The sequence below is a fragment of the Marmota monax genome, unplaced genomic scaffold (assembly GCF_021218885.2).
Source record: "Marmota monax isolate L192 unplaced genomic scaffold, Marmota_monax_Labrador192_F-V1.1 WCK01_AAM20220418_F8-fsc00075, whole genome shotgun sequence".
Taxonomy (NCBI): domain Eukaryota; kingdom Metazoa; phylum Chordata; class Mammalia; order Rodentia; family Sciuridae; genus Marmota; species Marmota monax.
Genome location: NW_026694772.1, coordinates 2415452 through 2436760, shown reverse-complemented (window position 1 = coordinate 2436760; position 21309 = coordinate 2415452). Strand labels below are relative to the sequence as shown.

Here is a 21309-nt window from a genome sequence, read left to right as displayed (position 1 = left end):
CTGGTGATTCTGTAGATGAGTGAGGGAAACAGGGTCCTGTTGACCTGATAGGATCAACAGATTCTGAAGCTGGAATGCTGCTGATTCAGTGAGATCAGACTCCTGGGCTGGAATCTTTTGGGTGGTAGAGCTTGTACAGCCTCCCTGAAACACTACTCATATCAACAATAAAAATAGATCATTTTGTTCCTATTTTAAGTGGTGGGTCATAACCATTGAAAGAGCTGATTCTTAATTATGGCCAATCAAATGTATTTAACTGTGTCTTAGTACTTGAAATATGAATTCACACTCAGACTCCTAACTCGAGCATACAGAATTACCTTGGAGGCATACAGACATGCTGTCGATATATCAATCAAAAGTAAGTGCAGAGAAACAGCCATCGCATCTTGGTACATTTCTGAAAGGCAGTTTGTCAATATGTATATCAGCATCGCCTGAACATACTCCACAAATCAGTGATCTTACTTGTGGCATCTTTGCACACATGCAAAAGATCTGTCCATGAATGTATGTGGTTGCATCATTTTTAATAGCACAAGGGTGCAAATGATCAAAATTCTATTAGTTGGATAGTGATGTAAAGCAAACCAGTGGTTGCTTAGGGGTAGAAGTGGGGCCTGGAAGGGTCGGGAGGGCAGGATTACAAAGACTCAAAAGGAAACTTTGGGGATAATAATATATTTACTATCTTTGATTGAGATGATGATTGCTTGGATGTAGATTTGTTAAACCTTACTGAATTGTATACTTTAATATATGCAGTTTACTGTATGCCAATTATACCTTAATAAAGCTGTTTAAAATAATTTTGGTATTTCATATTAAATAATGAGGCAAAGTTGAGCACTTAACATGTGCCTGATATTGTACTGGGTTCTCCACAAATGTTGTCTTAACTCTAACCCTAACCCTTTGAATTAGGATTATTATTCTCATCTTTCACAGATGAGACAACTGAGGTTAAAGGAACTTAAATTATCTGTCCAAAGTCACAGATATTGACTGAGAGGAGTAGTAGCAAACTACTACCTATGGACCAAAGTCAGCCCCATACTTGTTTCTGTAAATAAAACTTTCCTGGAAAGCAGCCATCCACATTTATTTACATGTATGGGTGCTATGGCACACAACACAACAGTTGAGTAGTTTGCAACACAGACCACATGGCCCTGTGATGATTAATTTTATATTTCAAGTTGGTCAAACATTACTTTAGATGCTTCTATGGAGGTGCTTTTTAGATGAGATTAAAATTTAAATTAAAATTTAAGTAAAGCATGTGTATGTGTGTGTGTGTGTGTGTGTGTTCTAATCAGATGATGATCTTAAAGAGAAAAAGACTGACCTCCCCAAAGAAAGGGAAATCTGCCAGGAGTCTAGTCTGCCTTTAGACTTGAATTGTCACTCTTCCTTGAGTCTTTAGCCTGATAGTGTGCCCTGAAGATTCTGGACTTACCAGCCTCCACAATCACCCCTGGCTATGGACTGTTAGGGTCTGAAAACAAGTCAGGATGGCGCCTGGCATTTTGCCAGAGGGAGTGGTTTGTGAAGTAACGCGAGCGAGCCATTAAGTGTGGAGCTTCCTTATTGGTTGACTGCTGTATCTAGTTTATGTTAATTAAGATAAGCTGTGTGGAATGTATATATACCCCTCCTGTCCTACAATAAACGGCTCCCATTCCTGCTGTATCAATGTACACAAGTTGCTCATCACCGCCCCCCCCCCCCCCCCCCGTTATTTTGCTGCAGCCGGACTGCGGCAATGGACCAGGATATGAATCCAGACAAGTTGAATTTAAACTCTCAACTACTATCTTACTTATTGAACATCCAGCCAATGATATACCCAGTGGCCAGTAAAATTTATGACCAGCCAGGTGGGCTGGTGCATGCCTGTAATTCCAGCAATTTGGGAGGCTGAAGCAGAAGCAGTTCAAGTTCCTCCAGCAACTTAGCAAGGTCCTGTCTCAAAATAAAACAAAATAAAGATATCGAGGCTGCCTCCCCCTCTCAGCCGGCCGCACATTCGGCCGCCGTTGCCGCCGCCCGGCCCCGCAGTTGTCTTCACCGGAGCTGCTGTCGTTCTGGGGTTAGGGAGGGGGGGCGGGCGGGGAGAGCAGGAGAAGGCCGCGGCGGAGGCAAGTGAGAGGAGGAAGGAAGCGGCCGCCGGGAGGGCATAGCAGCTCAGGCGGCGGCCGGGTTCCTGGGAGTGTCGGTGCGGCGCGGTGGTTGGGGCGGATCCCGCGGGGCCCGGGCGGGGGAAGGAGTCACCGGCCCGGCCATGGCGGACAACGAGAAATTAGACAACCAACGGCTCAAGAATTTCAAGAACAAAGGCCGTGACTTGGAGACTATGAGAAGACAGCGAAATGAAGTTGTAGTTGAATTAAGGAAGAATAAAAGAGATGAACATCTCTTAAAGAGAAGAAATGTACCACATGAAGATATCTGTGAAGACTCTGATATAGATGGTGATTATAGAGTGCAAAATACCTCTCTAGAAGCTATTGTTCAGAATGCTTCAAGTGATAACCAAGGAATTCAATTAAGTGCAGTACAAGCTGCTAGGAAGCTTTTGTCCAGTGATCGAAATCCACCAATTGATGACTTAATAAAATCTGGAATATTGCCTATTTTAGTCCATTGTCTTGAAAGAGATGACAATCCTTCTTTACAGTTTGAAGCTGCATGGGCTTTGACAAATATTGCATCTGGAACCTCTGAACAAACTCAAGCAGTGGTTCAGTCCAATGCTGTGCCACTTTTCCTGAGGCTTCTTCATTCACCTCATCAGAATGTCTGTGAGCAGGCAGTGTGGGCATTGGGAAATATCATAGGTGACGGGCCACAGTGTAGAGATTATGTCATAAGTCTTGGAGTTGTGAAACCTTTACTTTCATTCATAAGTCCATCTATTCCCATAACATTCTTAAGAAATGTTACTTGGGTTATGGTCAACTTATGTCGTCACAAAGACCCACCACCACCAATGGAAACCATTCAAGAGATACTTCCAGCCCTTTGTGTTTTAATACATCACACAGATGTAAATATATTGGTAGATACGGTCTGGGCCCTTTCTTATCTTACTGATGCTGGCAATGAACAGATACAGATGGTAATAGACTCTGGAATAGTTCCTCACTTGGTTCCTCTACTCAGCCACCAGGAAGTTAAAGTTCAGACAGCTGCACTTAGAGCAGTGGGCAACATTGTTACTGGAACTGATGAACAAACACAAGTAGTTTTGAACTGTGATGCCCTCTCACACTTTCCAGCACTCCTGACACATCCCAAAGAGAAAATTAATAAGGAAGCAGTGTGGTTCCTCTCTAACATCACTGCAGGAAATCAACAGCAGGTACAGGCAGTTATTGATGCCAATCTTGTACCAATGATAATACACCTTTTGGATAAGGGGGATTTTGGCACTCAGAAAGAAGCTGCTTGGGCCATAAGTAACTTAACAATTAGTGGAAGGAAAGATCAAGTGGCCTACCTTATTCAACAAAATGTTATCCCACCATTTTGCAACTTACTGACTGTAAAAGATGCACAGGTTGTGCAAGTAGTACTCGATGGATTAAGTAATATATTAAAAATGGCTGAAGATGAGGCAGAAACCATAGCCAATCTTATAGAAGAATGTGGAGGACTGGAGAAAATCGAACAACTTCAAAATCATGAAAATGAAGACATCTACAAATTGGCCTATGAGATCATTGATCAGTTCTTCTCTTCAGATGATATTGATGAAGATCCTAGCCTTGTTCCAGAGGCAATTCAAGGTGGAACATTTGGTTTCAATTCATCAGCCAATGTACCAACAGAAGGGTTCCAGTTTTAGAAAGATATTGTGGAAGTTAGGTACAATGCAGCACTCAGATATATATATATATATATATATATATATATATATATATATATATACATATATATAAAAAGGTTTGATCCATCAAGCTTGGCTCATGGGATCTGCTGCTGCATTAAATCGGGAAAGAAAATGTGAAGATTTCATTTGGAATCACAGGAAATGCCCAAATGAGGTCAAGATGGCGAGTGGGTGCGAGTGAGAATGAGTGGCAAAATGTAATGAAAACTTTACGTGGATGCTTATTTAGGTTGTTCAAAGTAAAAAGGGCTACGGGTCACAGATCTTCAGTGCCTGAGAAGGAACATTGACTTACTCTATATCAATTGAGGAGAAAGTGAAATACTGTCATCTTCAAGCCTTGTAAGCATAAAAGAGAATAGAGTGCCCACATAAGTCAAAGAAAATGAGCCCAGGCCTTGCTATAAAGCAGTGTGTGAATGGACAATGTTGAATGAATGTCTGGCTCGGTGATAGAGAGCCAGGTTCATCTTTCAAATCTAGGGCTCTTCACTCATGAAGCAGACTCCTAGTCCTGGAGTGACTGTGTACGAGAGTGTGGTTGTGGTGCTGTATGTGAACGCATGCAAGCTAGATTCGCCTTCGGGGGGCTGATAACAAACATAGTAAATCATCAAAGTGAGATCACAAGTGTTAATGTACACTGGACATAAAAACAAAGACCGGTTTAGCAGCAGACATTGGTTTATTCTGCAGCCTGTGTTTTCTATTTCCCTCTCCCCCAAAACCCTCACCCCATTTTTTTTGTTTTGTTTTGTTTTGTTTTGTCGTCCCTCCCTCCCCCCCTATTTTTATTTACCTAGTATGGCTCTTTTAGTTGCTTCTCAAGTCAGAAAACTTTTCAGGAAGGTTTCCCTGTGCATTTGCACCAGATGAATGTTTGATGCTATGAAAAGCTTTCCATATCATCAAAACTAATTTGTGTAGATTTTTGCATGTAAAAAAATCATAAATTTCCCTCAAAATAGACTGTTGCAGTACACAAGTTACCATAATAGTATAAAACAGTAAAATGTGCTTAAAAGGCCATTCTTTTCATTTTCAGAGATAACATAAAGACCTTTGCATGAGGTAAATCTACAGCATAGTTCATTTTTAGATTTTGTTGAGTCCTGTAAAGAAGAAGAAGAAAAAAGTTTCAGTTGTGATAGAATACCGTGCTGTGTTTAAATGTTACTTGTTTTCAAATTTTGTTTTCTATGAAAATGATATGGAAACTTCTAAAATGGAATTTGGTGCATATGTACTGCTGAATAAAGACCGATGAAGAGGTTTGAGTAGATGTACAAATCAAGTAATGGTTTGAACACCTTTAATAATATGCCTAATCTGTTCAATTGTTTTAGAATCTTTTTATCTTAGATGTAGGCAGCCATGAACAATCTATTTTGAGCCACTTTAGGGAGAAAACTTTGTATTTTTAAAACTTGCATAAAAGTTATGCAAGTGGTTTTTATAAATTGGAATAATGCCTCAGTTTTGAGGTTATGCACACTAAATTAAATGTGACATAAATTAATTTGTACAAACAGAACTCTTTATAAGGTGGCTCATTGTAGGAAATCCTGTGCCTTCCCCTTTGAGCACAAGTGTTGCATGAACAACAGTTTGCTATAAGAAACATACCAGATTAGCCACCATTAGCATCTATATCTACTTTGTGTTTAAAAATCAACTGGTAATTCTGAAACACTGTAGAATGGATAAAAATTATTTTGTGATCATAACTCTTTGTTGAACTAGAGTATTTTTGCAGCATTCCTTGTCATCAGAAACATGGTTAAAGTTTAAAACTAGAAGCAGCAGAAAACTAGCTTGTAAAATTTATCCAAGTAGAGTGCAGGCTAGGCTGTCTTGGGGAAATAAACATTAAAACTTAAAGCAATGTTTTACATGGGGAAAAAAAATAAAACAAAATAAAAAGGGTTAGGGATATGGTTCAGGGGTTAGCTACCCCTGGGTTCAATCCCTGGTACAAAGAAATGATCCCAGCTATACTTATTGCTTTGTAAAAAAAAACGTTCAGAATGTATTTCGGATGAAAGAAAGCAGGTATTATGACATTTCTTTATTTTATTTTTTTAGTACTAGGGATTGAATCCAGGGGCACTCTGCCACATTCCCAGCCCTTTTTATTTTATTTTGAGATAGGGTCTCGCTAAGGCTGGCCTCAAACTGTGATTCTTCTGCCTCAGTCTCCTGAGTCACTCAGATTACTGGCATGCACCACCATGCCTGGCTTGTGTTATCACATTTGTTAGAAAAAGTACGCATGGGGAAAGTTATGGGACGAGAACATTTCTCATGCACTGGATTGTGGGTGATTTTTACTTCTTTTACTCTGTGTATTTTCTGAATATTTCAGTGAGCACACAAACAGGAGAAAAACAACAAAACACTTCATTTTGAAAATGAAGAGAATAATTTTCATACTGCCTCAAAATCACCCCATGTCAAAATGTCCAGGTTAAAGTGGCTCTTTGAAATGTCCTTGATGATGGGCTGTGTCTGTAGCTCAGTGGTAGAGCGCCTGTCTTGCACGTGTGAGGCACTGGGTTCGATCCTCAGCACCATATAAAAATAAATAAGGATATTTTTAAAAAAGAAAGAAATGTCCTTGATGGCACAATAATGGCAGCCATGTAATAGCTATTACCTTCTCCTTGTGTCCTGCTATCATTTCCCATAGAATATGCAGTCTGAATGATATTTCAAAAGCACTCATCTTGTTTGGGCACTCGTGTAATTAAACTTTTTCAGCGGATTCTCATTTAAGGCCCAAATTGTCAGCATGGCACACAGGGATCTCTGAGACCTCTATGCCACCTTTCTTGGTCCTTGGCCCTTGGCCCTTGATGCACCTGTCTTGTCCAGGCTGTTCCAGCCATATTGATCTATCTAACGTTTGAAAGCATCCTGCTTCTTATATTGGTCTTACAAGAGTTAGTCTCATAATTGTCTTTGGAAAAAAGAACTAAGTGTTATCTTTACTTTTTTAGTGTCTATAATGGTACTTACCACAGATAGGTAGAATATTTGCTAAATAAAAGATGAATGAAGATGTATGGAATGCATTACTCAGTAATGCCTATTAATGAGTTTTCAATAGCCAGAGACAAGACATTTAATTCACTGAGATGTTATTATACTAGCACTGTTCTTCAGTTGCATTTGAATGGGTTGACTAGGGAACCTAATAAAAATGTATAACACTGTTTGAAAAAAAATGTGAATTAAGTTCTTTCCCACTGTGTCAAAGACTGGCTAGATGTTGGCCAATCCATTTCCTTTACCTAGGCATCCAGAAAAACTATGTATTCTAGCCTTCCTTGCTGTTATGGTTTATATGTGAGGTATCCCCCAAAAGCACATGCGTGAGACAATTTGAGAAGGTTCATAGGAGAAATGATTGGATTGTAAGAGTCTTAACCCAATCAGTGATTTAATCCCCCGATAAGGAATAACTGAGTGGTAACTAAAGAGGTAGGGTGTGGCTGGAGGAGTGGGAATTGGGGTATGGCTTTGGGTATATATTTGTATCTGGAGAGTGGAGACTCTCTGCTTCTTAATCTCCATGATGTGAGCTGCTTCCCTCTGCCACACACTCTGCCATGATGTTCAGCCTTATCTGGAGCCCTGAGGAATGAAGCCAGCCTTCCAGGGACTAAGACCTCTGAAACCATGAGCCCTCAAATAAACTTTTCCTCCTCTATAGTTGTTCTGGTCAGATCCTTTTAGTCACAGCAGTAAAAAAGCTCACAAAAACACTTGCATTAGGTTGAAAAATTGTGGCTGAAATCTTTCTGATGAGAAGACGAGTAGAAAAGATCTTCCCTTCCACAACTGTGCCTTTTACATATTCTCATTATGGTGCATCTAGCTGGACTCAAAGGCCTCTGAAATTATGGGGACTGTATGAATATGGAAGAGCCTGGTCCCTGATCTGTAACATGGAATAGAAATAAACTGGTTATGGGGTTGACAAATTGTGGCCTGCTTATTATTGCAGCACAACCTAGCTTCTCCTGACTGCTGCTTCTTTCAAAGAAACTTTCAGTAACTCTACTTGGTTTTGAATTGGGCAGGATTTACATAGTCATTTTAATTTGACACTTTAGAATGCAGATGTCGAAGCACATCTCCTTATTCAGCTTCTTCATTTTGTATTTTCCAAATGATTTGAAAGAGAAACATGGAGTAAGATAATGACTATTCAGTAGAAAGCAAAAAATAGTACAGAGCACAAATAACTCACAATTAGCATAACAATTCTTACTATTAATATGAATCTTTCATTTCTTTTTTTATAGTTTAGAAATTTGCTATGTTTAATAGAAAGCTCCAGATACACTGCCTTTTTGATGAAAGGGGGGTTATACAAATTTATCAAGCATATGAATATATTATGTGCTTAATTTGTTGATTCATTTGTGGATTTAAATCCAACCACACATTAATTAGGACCTACTATGTATGCTTTGTTATACAGCAATGCTCTTTTGGGTTTGTATTCAGGTGGGGATGTTGTGGATTTAGGCTGCTCTTCTGTTAAATAGTTTTTGCTAAATGTGACCAGAAATGTGGAATTTTTTACTAGTAATTATAATCCTTGGGCTGCATGTTACTTTATTAGACATCTGGCTGCCAAATCCATATAGGATCTTTTCATGACCATCATACACTGCAGGGAACATTAATTTACTCTGCAGACCAAATTAATTGGAAAGGCCTTTTCCAAACACAACACATGAAAGAATATTAACATAGTGCTTGCAAATGTAATTATTTAATCCAACATAGGAATCTTCTATTTGAAATTTTGCCTGATTTTCCCATATTTTGTTATTAGCCCTTTCTTGTGAGAGCACAATGTCATGATCTATGTCAAGATGTTTCTCATCTGGCTCCTCTAGTCGACTCAGGATGACAAACACAGCCCTCCCTTTTTTATTTTTTGCAGTTCTGAGGATTGAACCCAGTGGTGTTCAACCACTGAGCTACATCCCTAGCCCTTTTTATTTTGAGATAGGGTCTCCCTAAGTTGCTTGAGGCTGGCCTCAAACTTGGGATCCTTCTGCCTCAGCCATTGGGATTACAGTTGTTCACCACAGCACCCAGCTACAGACCCCATTTTAGCTTCATATACTAAGTGCCTGGCCTAAAGTAGAAACCCAGTACATGGTTATTTTATGAATCTTGACACCATTGTGTAGACTTACACTTTTATAATTAGAAAAGTCACTTAAACAAATGGCTCCTTTACTTTTTTGGGGGGTGGTGGTGCTGGGGATCAAACCCAGGGCCTTGGGAATGCAAGGCAAGCACTCTACCAACTGAGCTGTATCCCCAGCCCCTCCTTTACTTTTTAAAATGAATTTTATATGTTACACGTTTTGTATTGCTACATCAGGGTACCATAAAACATTTTAGGTTACCAAAGATTATTCAGAGAAACACAGTAAGAGAATGGGGAGAAGTAGAAGAAAGATTTATGGAGTATCTAACATAATTTTAAAGGTACAGGCTTTGACTTGTATTTGAGCAAAATGCCAGAATGAACTATGGGTGCCAACTATTGTATGACTTGGAACAGGCAATCCTATCATATGGGGAAAAGGCCAGGCGTAGACATTCAGCCAAACAAGGCAGCAAAAGATGAGCCAGAGGGCCAGAGGAAGGAAAGGTTTGTAATGAAGCCATTTCACATTCGTGTTTTAGCCTTTCCCTTCCTTACATTGCTATCAAATATGACTGAACTTGAAGGGGAATCTGTCCTTCCTTAAAAACTTGCAAAGGAAAATGAACCTGCTATATCTGGAAGTTAGCCAGTGTGGTGGTTATTGAATTCTTCCTTGTATGCCATCCCAAATTTTTCAAGCTATCATTTAAACTGTTTTTCTTTGGCTCTCTTTTCAGTAGAGATGGAGAATAGCTGGTCATCACTTTCAATGGAAGATGTTAAATCACCTGTCAGTTTTATTTTATTTTTCCTTTTGTATGAAATTCCTGTTCTCTTATTTATTTCTTTTAGGATCTTATTTTTTAGCAGTCACGTCTCTGACTTTCTGCAGAAAAGTCCCTAGGCTGTGTCTTTCATCCTGGAGCTCCGAACAGCATTCACAAAAAGAACATGACTAATGCCCAGGAAAGAAATGCTGGTACATGAAATCCCTAGATGTTACTTCTCTTGTGCACTTTATTATCTTCTCCCTAGTTCATTCATTATCTCTGAGTACATTCTTTGTGCCAAGAGTTCTAGGTGCTCTGGAATCCTGGAGCACACAAAACTAACCCAAATGCCTACCTCACACACTTCACATTCTATTTAGAGAAGACAGATGATAGATAAAATATATTAAGTAAAGAACCATAGTAAGCATAGTACATTAGACCATTATGAAGTTCATGGGTGAAGTCCTGGGTATAGATATAACTCCCAGAGTCATTATCTTCTTTATGATAACCCTATGTTAACATGAAGGTATAACCCTAAGACTGAATGAGATTATCTGACAGGGAAATAGGTGGAACAGAGTGAAGGAGGGGAAAGGTAGCAAGCATGACGACAGAGAGGTATGTGTCAGATTGTGTAGGACCTCAATCTCTGGAAGCACTTTGGCTTTTACCGGGAATGGAAAGCCATTGGTTTGTTTTAAGCCCCAAATTGGCAAGATCTGATTAGACCTTAACATGATAACCCTGGCTGCTGTGTTGAGGATAGACTAAAGGAGGAAAGGATGGCGGTTGGCAGATTAGTTAAAGGCTATTTTGATATAGCAGCAGAATGATTATGCTGTCTTGGACCACAGCAGAAGTAGGCAGGGGGAGAAGTAGCCAGATTCTAGATATATTTCCAAGTGAGGGCTAATGGAATTTGCTGGTGGAATGATGTGAAAAGAGTTGAGAGTGACTTCAAGGTTTGGGCCTGAGCAACAGGAAAGATGGAGTTCCCATTAATAGCTGGAGGAGGGAATGTTTTGGGTGTTGGCAGCGTACTATGGATCAGGAGCCTGCTATTAGATATAAGTTAGAGAAGACTGTTAGACCTCCACATGAAGATATTGGGGAGGCCCCTGGATCTACCAGTCTGGAGTTCATGGGTGGAGTCCCAGCTGTAGATATAAACCCCAGAGTAATTATCACACAGAGGTATGAATAGCTAAGACTGAATGAGACCACCAAGTTAGCAGGTTTTGTTGGTCAAGCTACCATTACTGTAACTAGATATCTGAGATGATCACCGTTTAAGGAGGAAAGGGTTGACTCATGGTTTTAGAGTTTTCAGTCCATGGTCTGTGGTCTCCTGGCTCTGTTGCTTTTGGTCTGGGACGAGGCAGTACATCACCATTGCCAGAATGCTTGGCAGAGCAAAGCTGCTTGCCTCCAGGCTGGGAATCTGAGAGTGGAAGGGGCTAGGGATGCAAATGAAGTGACTTCCTCTGACATAACTTCCTCCAGCTAGGCCCCACCTCTTAAAGGTTCCACTACCTTCCTATAACATCGTGGGCTGGGGATGAAGCCTTTCACATGTGTGCTTTTAATCTTTGTTATTGTTTTTGGTATCAGGGATTGAACCCAGGGGTACCAAACCAATGAGCTACATCCCTAGCCCTTTTTTATATTTTATTTAGAGACAGAGTCTCACTAAGTTGCTTAGGGTCTTGCTAAATTGCTGAGGCTGACTTTGAACTTGCGATGTTCCTGCCTCAGCCTCCTAAGCTACTGCCCAGCCACGTATGTGCTTTTAGAGGACATTTGTCCAAACCACAGCAGAAGTGCATACATAAATGAAAAAAGATCCAAAGACAGAATCTTGGTGCACACCAATGTTAAGATGTCGGGATGAACTATTTTATTAAAAAATAAATAATACACACACATATGTACACATCACATATAAGCATTTTGATGGATGCAAGCATGAGATGAGTGTGTAACCCTTGGAGAAGGAAGGTGATTGGGTTCAATATGTAGGAAAGGAAGAATGCTGCTTCATGGAACATGCCCAATTCCCATGAACTCTGGATGACTAAAAATGCAGCAAAAAAGGCTAGTCTGGTGGCGAGCAGCAGATAAAATGACAATCTGGCTGTAGTGGGTAGCAGAATGTAGAGAATAGGAGAATGGTTTAAGTTCTCCTTGTTTCACAACTCTATTTCCCAATGAAAGCCAAGGTCAGGTTTTAGCTGGGCTCCTGGCCAGCAGCCTCGGAGATGGAGTACTCAATGTGAAAGTAGTACTTAACTACAGGTGATTGCCTGTGGACTGCTCAAGACAGATACACACCCAAAGCAAATGAAGAAGGCAAACGGGGGAGAGAAGGTCAACTGTGTTGTGACTGCAACCAAGAACCTCAGTGGATCCTGTAGGGTGCTCTGAAACTGGTATGTGTTGGGAGCTGCTCTGGAAATACACACCCTTAAGTCCTGAGCAAGAGATACTGAACAATTATTGAGTCCCCTGCAATAACTTGGGCTTTATCTCTGCTCAGATAATGAGGTGTGGCTCCAGGAGTGGGTGTCGCCCAGTGGGGTTGAGTTACACTCACCTGTTCCTTTGTAATCCTACCCCTTGCCTCCTTTGAATGGCTTCTCCCCAATAAAACCAGGTTCTAGGTGTGCTCTTTCTCTTTCTTGCCTGCCTTGCCTCCTTTGTGGGAACTGGGTCAGAGACGCCATCACAGAACCCAAAGAAAAAGGTATTTCTCTGTCTTTGTGATTATTTAGTGCCAGCCCAGTTCACCTGCAGTGACCCTGACTGGTTTAGTCATGTGTCAGGACAGGTATGGCCCTTCAGTATTGCCCCAAATTGAGGCTAGGGGACTGAGTTTTTGTTTCTGAACATCAGCCAGTCATTGGCCCAAGTTCCTCCCTGTGAGAGGCAAGAGGTATTATTACCTTAGGCAAGAAACTTCCCTGTGGCTGAAGGCAATGTCCAGAGAAGCTAACAGCTGTGAGCCATCAGCAGACCAGATTCCTCACAGCTGAAGTATGGATGCCCTGAAGACAAGAGGGAGTGTGGCCAGTGTGCTTCAGTATCCAATAGAAGCATCTAAAAGCTGAAAATGCACCAAGAGGCTAGATGTTATGTGGAAATGAATGCAAGCCAATGGTGATAGCTTCTTTCACCATCCTGGGAAAACTCGTCTCTTTATTTGCTGGCTTTTATGAGATGGCCAACATATTCAGCTAGGGTAGCTTCACTAAATTATTTTAGAGAAAAGACTAGAGGGCTGGACAAAATAGGAAAAATATTCAAGAACTAATGCCATTAAAATATCACTAAAAGCTGGAACCTGCCAGACAGGGAAACTGTTAAAAGAATACAGCCTGTATTCAGGCGGTAAAGAGAATGAGTAATTTTCTACTGCTTCCCTAGGAGGCATTTGGAAATGTGCTGAGGCTGTTTTGTCATCAGGATGACTGGGAGAACTACAGAGTGAAGGATGGTTATGCATAATAAGAATTTTCCCAGCCCAAATACTAATAACAATCTATTGAGAAATACTGTGACTGAAAGAGTTATGAGGTACCTACTCACAAGAGTGTATTTGAGAAGGAAGGGGGTGCTATTAATAACAATGTCAAAACAGCAGGCATACAAGGTGAATGAGGCAGGGAAAGCTAAGGCTTATGGGAACCCTAGTATAAGGATTTGCAGCTCCCCACACAGGGGAAAGGGCAAAGTGAACCCAGGAACATGAGGTGTGATATTAATCATATCTGGAGAGTAAAGGCTTAGAGTCCCTCTACTGTCATATTCACTTTAAAAAGGGATCAAATGATTGGGCACAATGGCACACACCCATAATCCCAGTGACTTGGGAGGCTGAGGCAGGAGGATGGCAAGTTTAAGACCAACCTGGGCAACTTAGTGAGGCCCTAAACAACTTAGCAAGACCCTGTCTCAAAATTATAAAAATAAAATAAAAAGGGCTGGGGTTTGTGGTAGAGCGCTTACCTAGCATGCACGAGGCACTGGGCTCAATCCTCAGCACCACATAAAAATCAAATAAAAATATTGTGTCCTTCTACAACTAAAAAATTTAAAAAAGGCTGGGGATGTAGTTAAGTGGTAAATACCCTGGGGGTCAAGGATCAACTGTTTGCCCTCCTATGGCATAAGAAGAGTTACCCATCTCAGTCACAAATTTCTGGTTGATAAAAATCATCAGTATGCCTGATGTTTAATTTTAGTGTGATTAGGAATCATTATACCAGCAACCTCAACCTTTATAATGGTAAAATTATTCACTTATTTCATTGTTGTCCAAATGTTTTCATGTCATGACACATAGAGAAATTGATTAGTGATTTTAGGATATCCTTTGTTAGTTGCCAAAAAGCTGAGGGTGACAGGCCTCATCTGGCCACTCCCAAGACTATGAGATTTGGACTTCAGTAGTCCTGGGACACATTAGAAGTACACCATTGAGAAGTCCTGCCTTATCAAAATAAGTCTTGAAAGCTTAGGAAATTTTAGAATGAAATCAAGAGATGTTGGAATAAACCTAATTCATGGTCTTATTTTTATTTTAATTTTTTGTCATGCTGGGGATGGAACTCAGGGCCTTGTGCATGCCAGGCAAGCAAACGCTCTACCCCTGAGCTACAACCCCAGCTCTATTTCATGATTTTAATACATTTGAGTTGAATTTCTGAGTAATCCGTGTTTGTTTTAAGACTTAAAATGTTTGTGGCAAATTGGCATATTAGCAAATTGGAGAGATCACACAAGTTCTAATTTAAAATGTGTCATTTTACATGTGATTTCAAAGTAAATGGTATAAGAAAACTGGACTCAGTTCATACAGTATAATATATTGGAATGTTTTGGAGAATTTGAGATTCGTGATATAAGTTCAATTTGTTTCGCTTTTTGTGAGTTAGGTACTAGGGAGATTTTGTTGTTGGCATTGAAAGCCTTTCCTGTCAGACATTAGACAGGCTTGAGAATAAAGCAATTAAATGTATAAATGCAGCTTAGAACAAGAGGATCCAGACTGCTCAATTTGGATAAGTCTGTTCACTGAGACTTCTTTCATATAAATTGTCTATATTCATACATGGAAAAACAAGATTTTAAGTTGAACCTTAAGGTTTAAGAAAAACTAGGTTTAGGGTTGGGGACGCAGCTTAATGGTTGAATGCTAGTTTAGTATGTGCCAGGACCTGGGTTCCATCCCCAGCACCAAAAACAAACAAACAACAACAACAACAACAACAAAAACAACAACAACAAAACCAACACATTTTAAAACCTAGATTTCTAGGTTTTAAAATGTGTATCAAATATATCAAGTGGAGAAACCTGACAGATACCACCTTTAAAAAGGGGCAGACTATCATTATGTGGCTCCTGGCATGATGGGGTAATGATACACCATTGCTTGTGTAGTGTGCCTGTCCAAAATTTGGACCCTGAATCTAACCCTGAGGACAATCAGACAAACCCAAATTGAAGCAAATCTGATGAAGTAACTGGCCTGTACTGTTAAAAAATCTCAATGTATTTGAAGACAGAGAAATTGTTCCAGATCCAAGGAGATCAAACAAACAGGCTACTGAGTGCATGTTTGCAATCCCAGGGACTTGGGAGGCTGAGGTAGGATCACAAGTTTGAGGCCAGCCTCAGTAATTTAGTGAGACTCTGCCTCAAAATAAAATTTAAAAATGGGGCTGTGGATATACCCCAGAGGTAGAGTACACCTGAGTTCAATCTTCAGAACCACACATACAAGAGGGTGGTGGGCATTTGGGAAGACTAAATGTCATGAAATCATGAATTAGACCTTAGACCAGGAAAAGGCATATAACAATAAAACATATTGGAAGAATTAACATTTGAAAATGGGCAGTGGAGTAGATGATAGTTTTCTATACTGCTAAGCTTCTGTATTTTAATAATCGTACTTGTTTCATTCAAGAGAATTTCCTATGTGAACTATTTAAGTGTAAAGGTGCATGATTTCTACAACTGAAGCTGAAGATGGTTCAGGAAAAAGCCAAATCTATCATCTGTCCATCAAAAGAACAATAAGGAAAAGGGGGAAATGTAAGCAATTGGTTCCTCTAGGTAAAGAGTGTATGGGGATTCCTAGTCTTGCAATTTTTCTTCAGTGTCAATTATTTCAAAATACAAAAGTTACAAGAAGAGCTAAGAATTTATCTAGAATACATGTAACACACACACACATATAAAATTTAAGCTTCAAGTTACTGTAGTCTTTTCTGGGTACAAAAGCTTCTCAAACATCTCTGCATTCTCACACAATAGGTATTGTTTATCATGGAACATCTGGCAGGTTGCCACTCTCATGTTGTCAAATAATCCATGAGGGAGCAGAGCCCTGAAGTCCAAGGGGCAATGAGGAATGTGTTTGTGGTTCCTGCTCCAGTGGCTTTGCTACTGTGGGAAAGAATTTGATTCATGTCCTTCCTACACTTAATTTGAAGGCAGTCTTTGCATGTGTGCCAATGCCTGCCTTTGTATTCATTCCACCATTAGAACATTACAAATTCAGGGAAATCCCATAGCAGCTCCACAGAACACATCCATTAGTCTTGGTGCTTTCCCCCAAACACACATTCTGCTTGCTGGTGCACAATCTGCACCAGCTTGCTTCGTTTTAATTTTTAACTTTATTAATTTGGTCCCCTCCAAAACGTGCCAAGTATGGAATGAAAAGCCAAATGCCCTCCTCAGAGTCAGCCACACACAGTTGTTTCAGACACTGAAATGCTGAAGATTCCTCAGTTATCTAGTTAATTGTCACCAAAACAGCCAGTCTGGATGTTTCAACAAAGCATGTTTGTATAATGGTGGAAGGGATACATGATTTATTTATTTAAATAGCCTGACAATTATTTCTGGTAGATGTGGAATTCGGGACACAATTTCAATGCAGTACTCATGCAGGTGGACATCATCACCCCCTCCCCCAAAATGAGCAAGTGATTCCTATCAGAGGTGCCCACACTATCACCATCCTTGAGTTTGATCATCTCCTATTATGTCCAAAATCAATAGAATTATTCCTTTGGTCCACAAGCATCTGATCTCTATTGGGGGAGCCTCTACCACGACTGTTGGGAGACAAAGATAACCTCCCCCTAGAGGACCTAAGATGGCTGCCTCTTTCACAGGTAGAGCAGGCAGCAGAGCAGGGCAGGGAGGAGGAAAGGGATCTCCTGTCTGGTGGTTATGACTACTGTTGGGGAATCCTCCCCAGAACAGGTTCAAGGTCATAATTTTAGGTGCCTCTCCAACTGCTCACACAGCCCCTGAGGTCTGGTACTATTAGCAATGGTAGAAGTGGTAGGAAATTCTCTAGAGTGGCAAAGTGGAAATTGCAAATTGGTTTAATTCATATACTTATTACTAAAAACAAAAAAAGTGATCACTATGACTACCCCTCCACCAAATGTATCTCCCAACCTGTAAATGCTTATCCTCTGTTATGGTTTAGATTAGGTGTCCCCCAAAAGCTCATATGTGAGACAATGCACAATGGTTTAGAGGTGAAATAATTAGCTTATGAGATCCTTAACCTAATCAGTGAATTAATCCTGTGGTGGGGATTAACTGAGTGGTAACTGAATACCGGTTGGGTGTGGCTAGAGGAGGTGGGTCATTGGGGTATATATTTTGTGCCTGAAGAGGAGGGCTCTCTTTCGGCTTCTTGGTGCAATGCCCTGAGCCACTTTCCTCTACCATACTCTCCTGTTACCAAAAGCTCAGTTCTTGTTTCTGAAAAAGGAAAAAGTTGTATTGCTTGCTAGCAAAGGAGGAACGTAAGGTCTCCAGTCCCAGAGGCTGATTGATTCTCCCTATCTTTAAAAGGGGGCTTTTAAAGACTCCTTACCACGTGGTTCTTGTAGAGTGATTGTGATTCACTTGTTAATTTCGGAGATATCCACCCACCTCCACAAGTCTGAATTGTTGGCTTCCTGTGGTGCACGTGTGCTCAAACAACCAGGAGGGGAAGAAGGTAATCATGTTCCCTGCTCCCAGGTTAGAGAGGGGGAGAGGGAGAAGAGGAAAGGAAATTAGCCTCAATGGCAGAGCAGCAAGGGCTATATTCAAAGCATGAGGTTTGTTACACTACCATGATATTCTGCCTCATCTTGAGTTCCCTGGAATGGAGCCAGTCTTCTATGGACTGAGACCTCTGAAACTATGAGCCCCCAAATAAACTTTTTCTTCTCTAATTGTTCTTGTCAGGTATTTTTGGTCATAGCAGTGAAAAAGCTGACAAAAACACCCTCTTTGATCCAGCAACCTCACTTCTAGGAATGGGTTTCATGGATATAATTGTGTATAAGAAAAATGATGAAATAAGAGATGTACATAGCCAATGATGAAAAATAACTCATATATTCCACCAAAACGAACCACTTAAATAACTTTCATATACTGGAATATTATAAAGCTATCAAAAATGAAAAGGTATTTTATATATTGACATGAAAAGACTTAAGTTTTAAAAAGGTAGGAATATATATTTATAGTTGCTTATATACTAATAAAGACACTTTGGAAGAATATATCAGAAATAACTGTTTACTCAAAAGGCAGTGAAGATAATGTGGGACCACCCTGTGGTGGTTGGGAGGCTTTTCACTATTTACCTTTGTTGATTTTCATTTTTCATTTACACAAATGTGTGCCTGTAGTCCCAGCTGTTTGAGCGGCTGAGACAGGAAGATCACTTGAGTCTGGAAGTTTGAGGCCCATCTGCGTGACACAGGGAGACTTCATCCCCGTCCCAATAAATGAAATAAAGAACAGAAATAACTAAAAGTAGAAACAAAGCATCAGTCTGATTGACACTTTTTGTAACGTAACTGCGTGCTTTATTGAGATACACAGTAAAGCAGTAATATAATACAATAGTAAGGCATATATTTGGTGAAGTCTGATATGTTGTGAAAATGCAGTAAAACTGAAGTTTAAAAAAATAATTAGTAAATGTTACAGTGTTGGTGTTTAAACACAATATTATTATGATACTCAAGTAAGAACCCAGTACCTGAAAACAATGACATAACATGCCATGTGATGCTTATGCTTCAGTTACACTGATTATGATTTACAGTTTAACACTCAGTGGTTATAAAGAACACAAAATAATGTCCAAATTATGCTTTAAACTCAGCAATAAAGCTCTCAGTTTTTATTCAAATATTTTGACAGACTCACTCCAGAACTAATATCTAAAAGATAAAACAAAACAAAAAGATTAAAACAAAATTATGCACTCTACCTCTGATTTTAGAGTGAAACCTAAAACTTCTTAGTAGGATGTAAAGTAACCCCTTGTTTTAAATGTTGGTTAAAACAAACCTCGGGTAAAGAAAAAGTCCAGCGTCAGAGAAAGGAAAAAATGCAAGACTAAAACCAAATCTCCAAGTAACTTAGAGCTCTCCTTAGAGCTTTGGAAATTATAAAGGAGAAAGAAAATGGAGAGTAATGGCCACACGATACACACGTGGCGAAGCTGTGAAATCAGGTGTGCACAATTACCAGGAACACCCCAAAACCAAAGTGAGGTAGAAATAGCATGAGAAGCTGTGTGTGATGTTAATTATCATTAATAAAACAATGGACAAAACCCACACTCCAAAAGTTAATTACACTTGATGTCAGAGGTAACAGATTTGCAAAGTAATAGGACACACAATGATTTCTATTGAATTAATGCATTTTTAAAAATGAAATAGTAATAAAATGGCATGAAAGAGTAAAGCTTTTTCCTACCAGTCCTTAGCTTTTCCTCTTCACTGTTTCTCCTCACTTTGAAGAATTTGTTTGCTTATATATTTATCCTGCCTAATTCACCATAAAGGGTTTGGAGAAGGATTTGCTTTTGGAACAGATTAATTGATTTGCCTTCCCACTTACAAACCTTTGTGGAACTTCTTGTAGAGAAATGTGAAGGAGGGAAACAGAGTTCATGGGCTTCTGGATGGATATTTACCACTGTCAAAAACGTGATGGGGCTACTGTCTTACACATTTTCCCAAGGGTTATTTTAGAGTAATTCTTGCAGCATTCAAAAATTCATCATGATGGGAAGAAAATCGACAAAACAACAATAACAAACCACTCACTTCTCTGTGAGAAGAGGGCAGAAAAATTCATTTGTGATTATAGATATGTGTGTATGGATGGTTATGAATCTTCATCCAGTCCTCTAAGAGTGGCCTGCTCCCTCACAGGGATGGGCTGGGAATCCATAGCCCTATAGCCCCGCCACTGTCCTCCTAATGCCTGGGAGTTCAAATGCCTTCTAATGCTCCCAATTTCCACAGAAGCATCATTAAACTAAATTGTGGCTTAGCCAGCAACAGGAAGCCAAATATATCAACCAACAGATTACTGTGATATAGTAAGTCTTATGGATTCCTTCACATGTTCCTTTTTTTAAAAAAAAATTCAATACTCTAGTTGTCAGTGGAAAGTTTAAAATGAGAAACATCTGGAGTCCTGGACAATGTTTTAGTGTGGTAGTTTCCTCCTAGCTTCAGGCTCCAGGGAAAATTCATTCAAGACCAAGCAGGTAAGTCCAGATGACTAGAAGCAGTTTTTTTCCCATTAGAAAGTGGCAGGAACATTTGAAGAAGAAATTTAAAAGGTCTATAGAAATTCTTTCCCTTTCTCTATATACCTATAGTATTTATATACTTATAGACATATAGATGTATAAAATGAAAGCCCACAGCCAGACCCACTCAGTCAACGATTCTCAAAGGAGCAATGTGAAGTAGTCATTTGGTGGTGTTAGAAGAAGTCCTATCTTTAATATGCAAGGAAAGAAAAAAAGCCATGAACCTCATATGAATATTACACTAAAACAATGCAAAACAATGCGCTGCCTCAGTTCGTGTGTGTCTTGTGTGTGTGTGCGTGTGTGTGTGTGTGCGTGTGTGTATGTGTTTGTTTTTAGGGGTTTTTATAAACAACTTTTTTTTATAAAGCACACTTTAGTTTACAATCTTTCTTTATAACTGTTATAAATTTTTAAACAACCCAAAATGCGTTCCATATAAAGAAATGGCAAGTTATTTAGCTATCAAGATTTTACATGTAGTTTTCTTATAACTTTTTTGTACAATTGCATAGACGTGTAAAACCTGCCATTGTTAACAAAACAATAACAGACTTAGAAACTACTGAAATCTACAGTATAGTACCACTACCCTTCACAAAAATATAGATTTTATTTCTTGTAAACTCTTACTGTCTAATCCTCTTTGTTGTATGAATATTATAAAAACCATGCGGGAATCAGGAGTTGTAAAACATTTATTCTGCCTCTTCTTCATCTGTCATGACTGAAACTAAGGACTCCATTGCTCTTCCCAAATCATCTGCCATGTGGAAAAGGCTTCCTACATTGTGTCCTGGAA

General features: G+C 39.6%; 2 protein-coding genes across 15 annotated transcripts in view; one reads left to right on the top strand and one right to left on the bottom strand.

The window, feature by feature from the left end:
• The first annotated feature begins 2145 nt into the window (after positions 1-2145).
• On the top strand, positions 2146-5790 carry LOC124079622 (importin subunit alpha-3). The gene has a single exon (XM_046425294.2). It carries the CDS (start codon positions 2288-2290, stop codon positions 3851-3853), a length of 1566 nt encoding a protein of 521 aa, XP_046281250.1. The 5' UTR covers positions 2146-2287; the 3' UTR covers positions 3854-5790.
• A 12933-nt stretch (positions 5791-18723) lies between these two features.
• Dmd (dystrophin) overlaps positions 18724-21309 on the bottom strand; it is a 2205817-nt gene continuing 2203231 nt past the window's right edge. For all 14 annotated transcript variants that reach the window (XM_058572890.1, XM_046425263.2, XM_046425265.2 and 11 more), the window contains one exon: positions 18724-21303. In XM_058572890.1, coding sequence (XP_058428873.1) covers positions 21206-21303 — 98 coding nt within the window. In that variant the 3' untranslated portion in view covers positions 18724-21205. The remainder of the gene's footprint in view (positions 21304-21309) is intronic.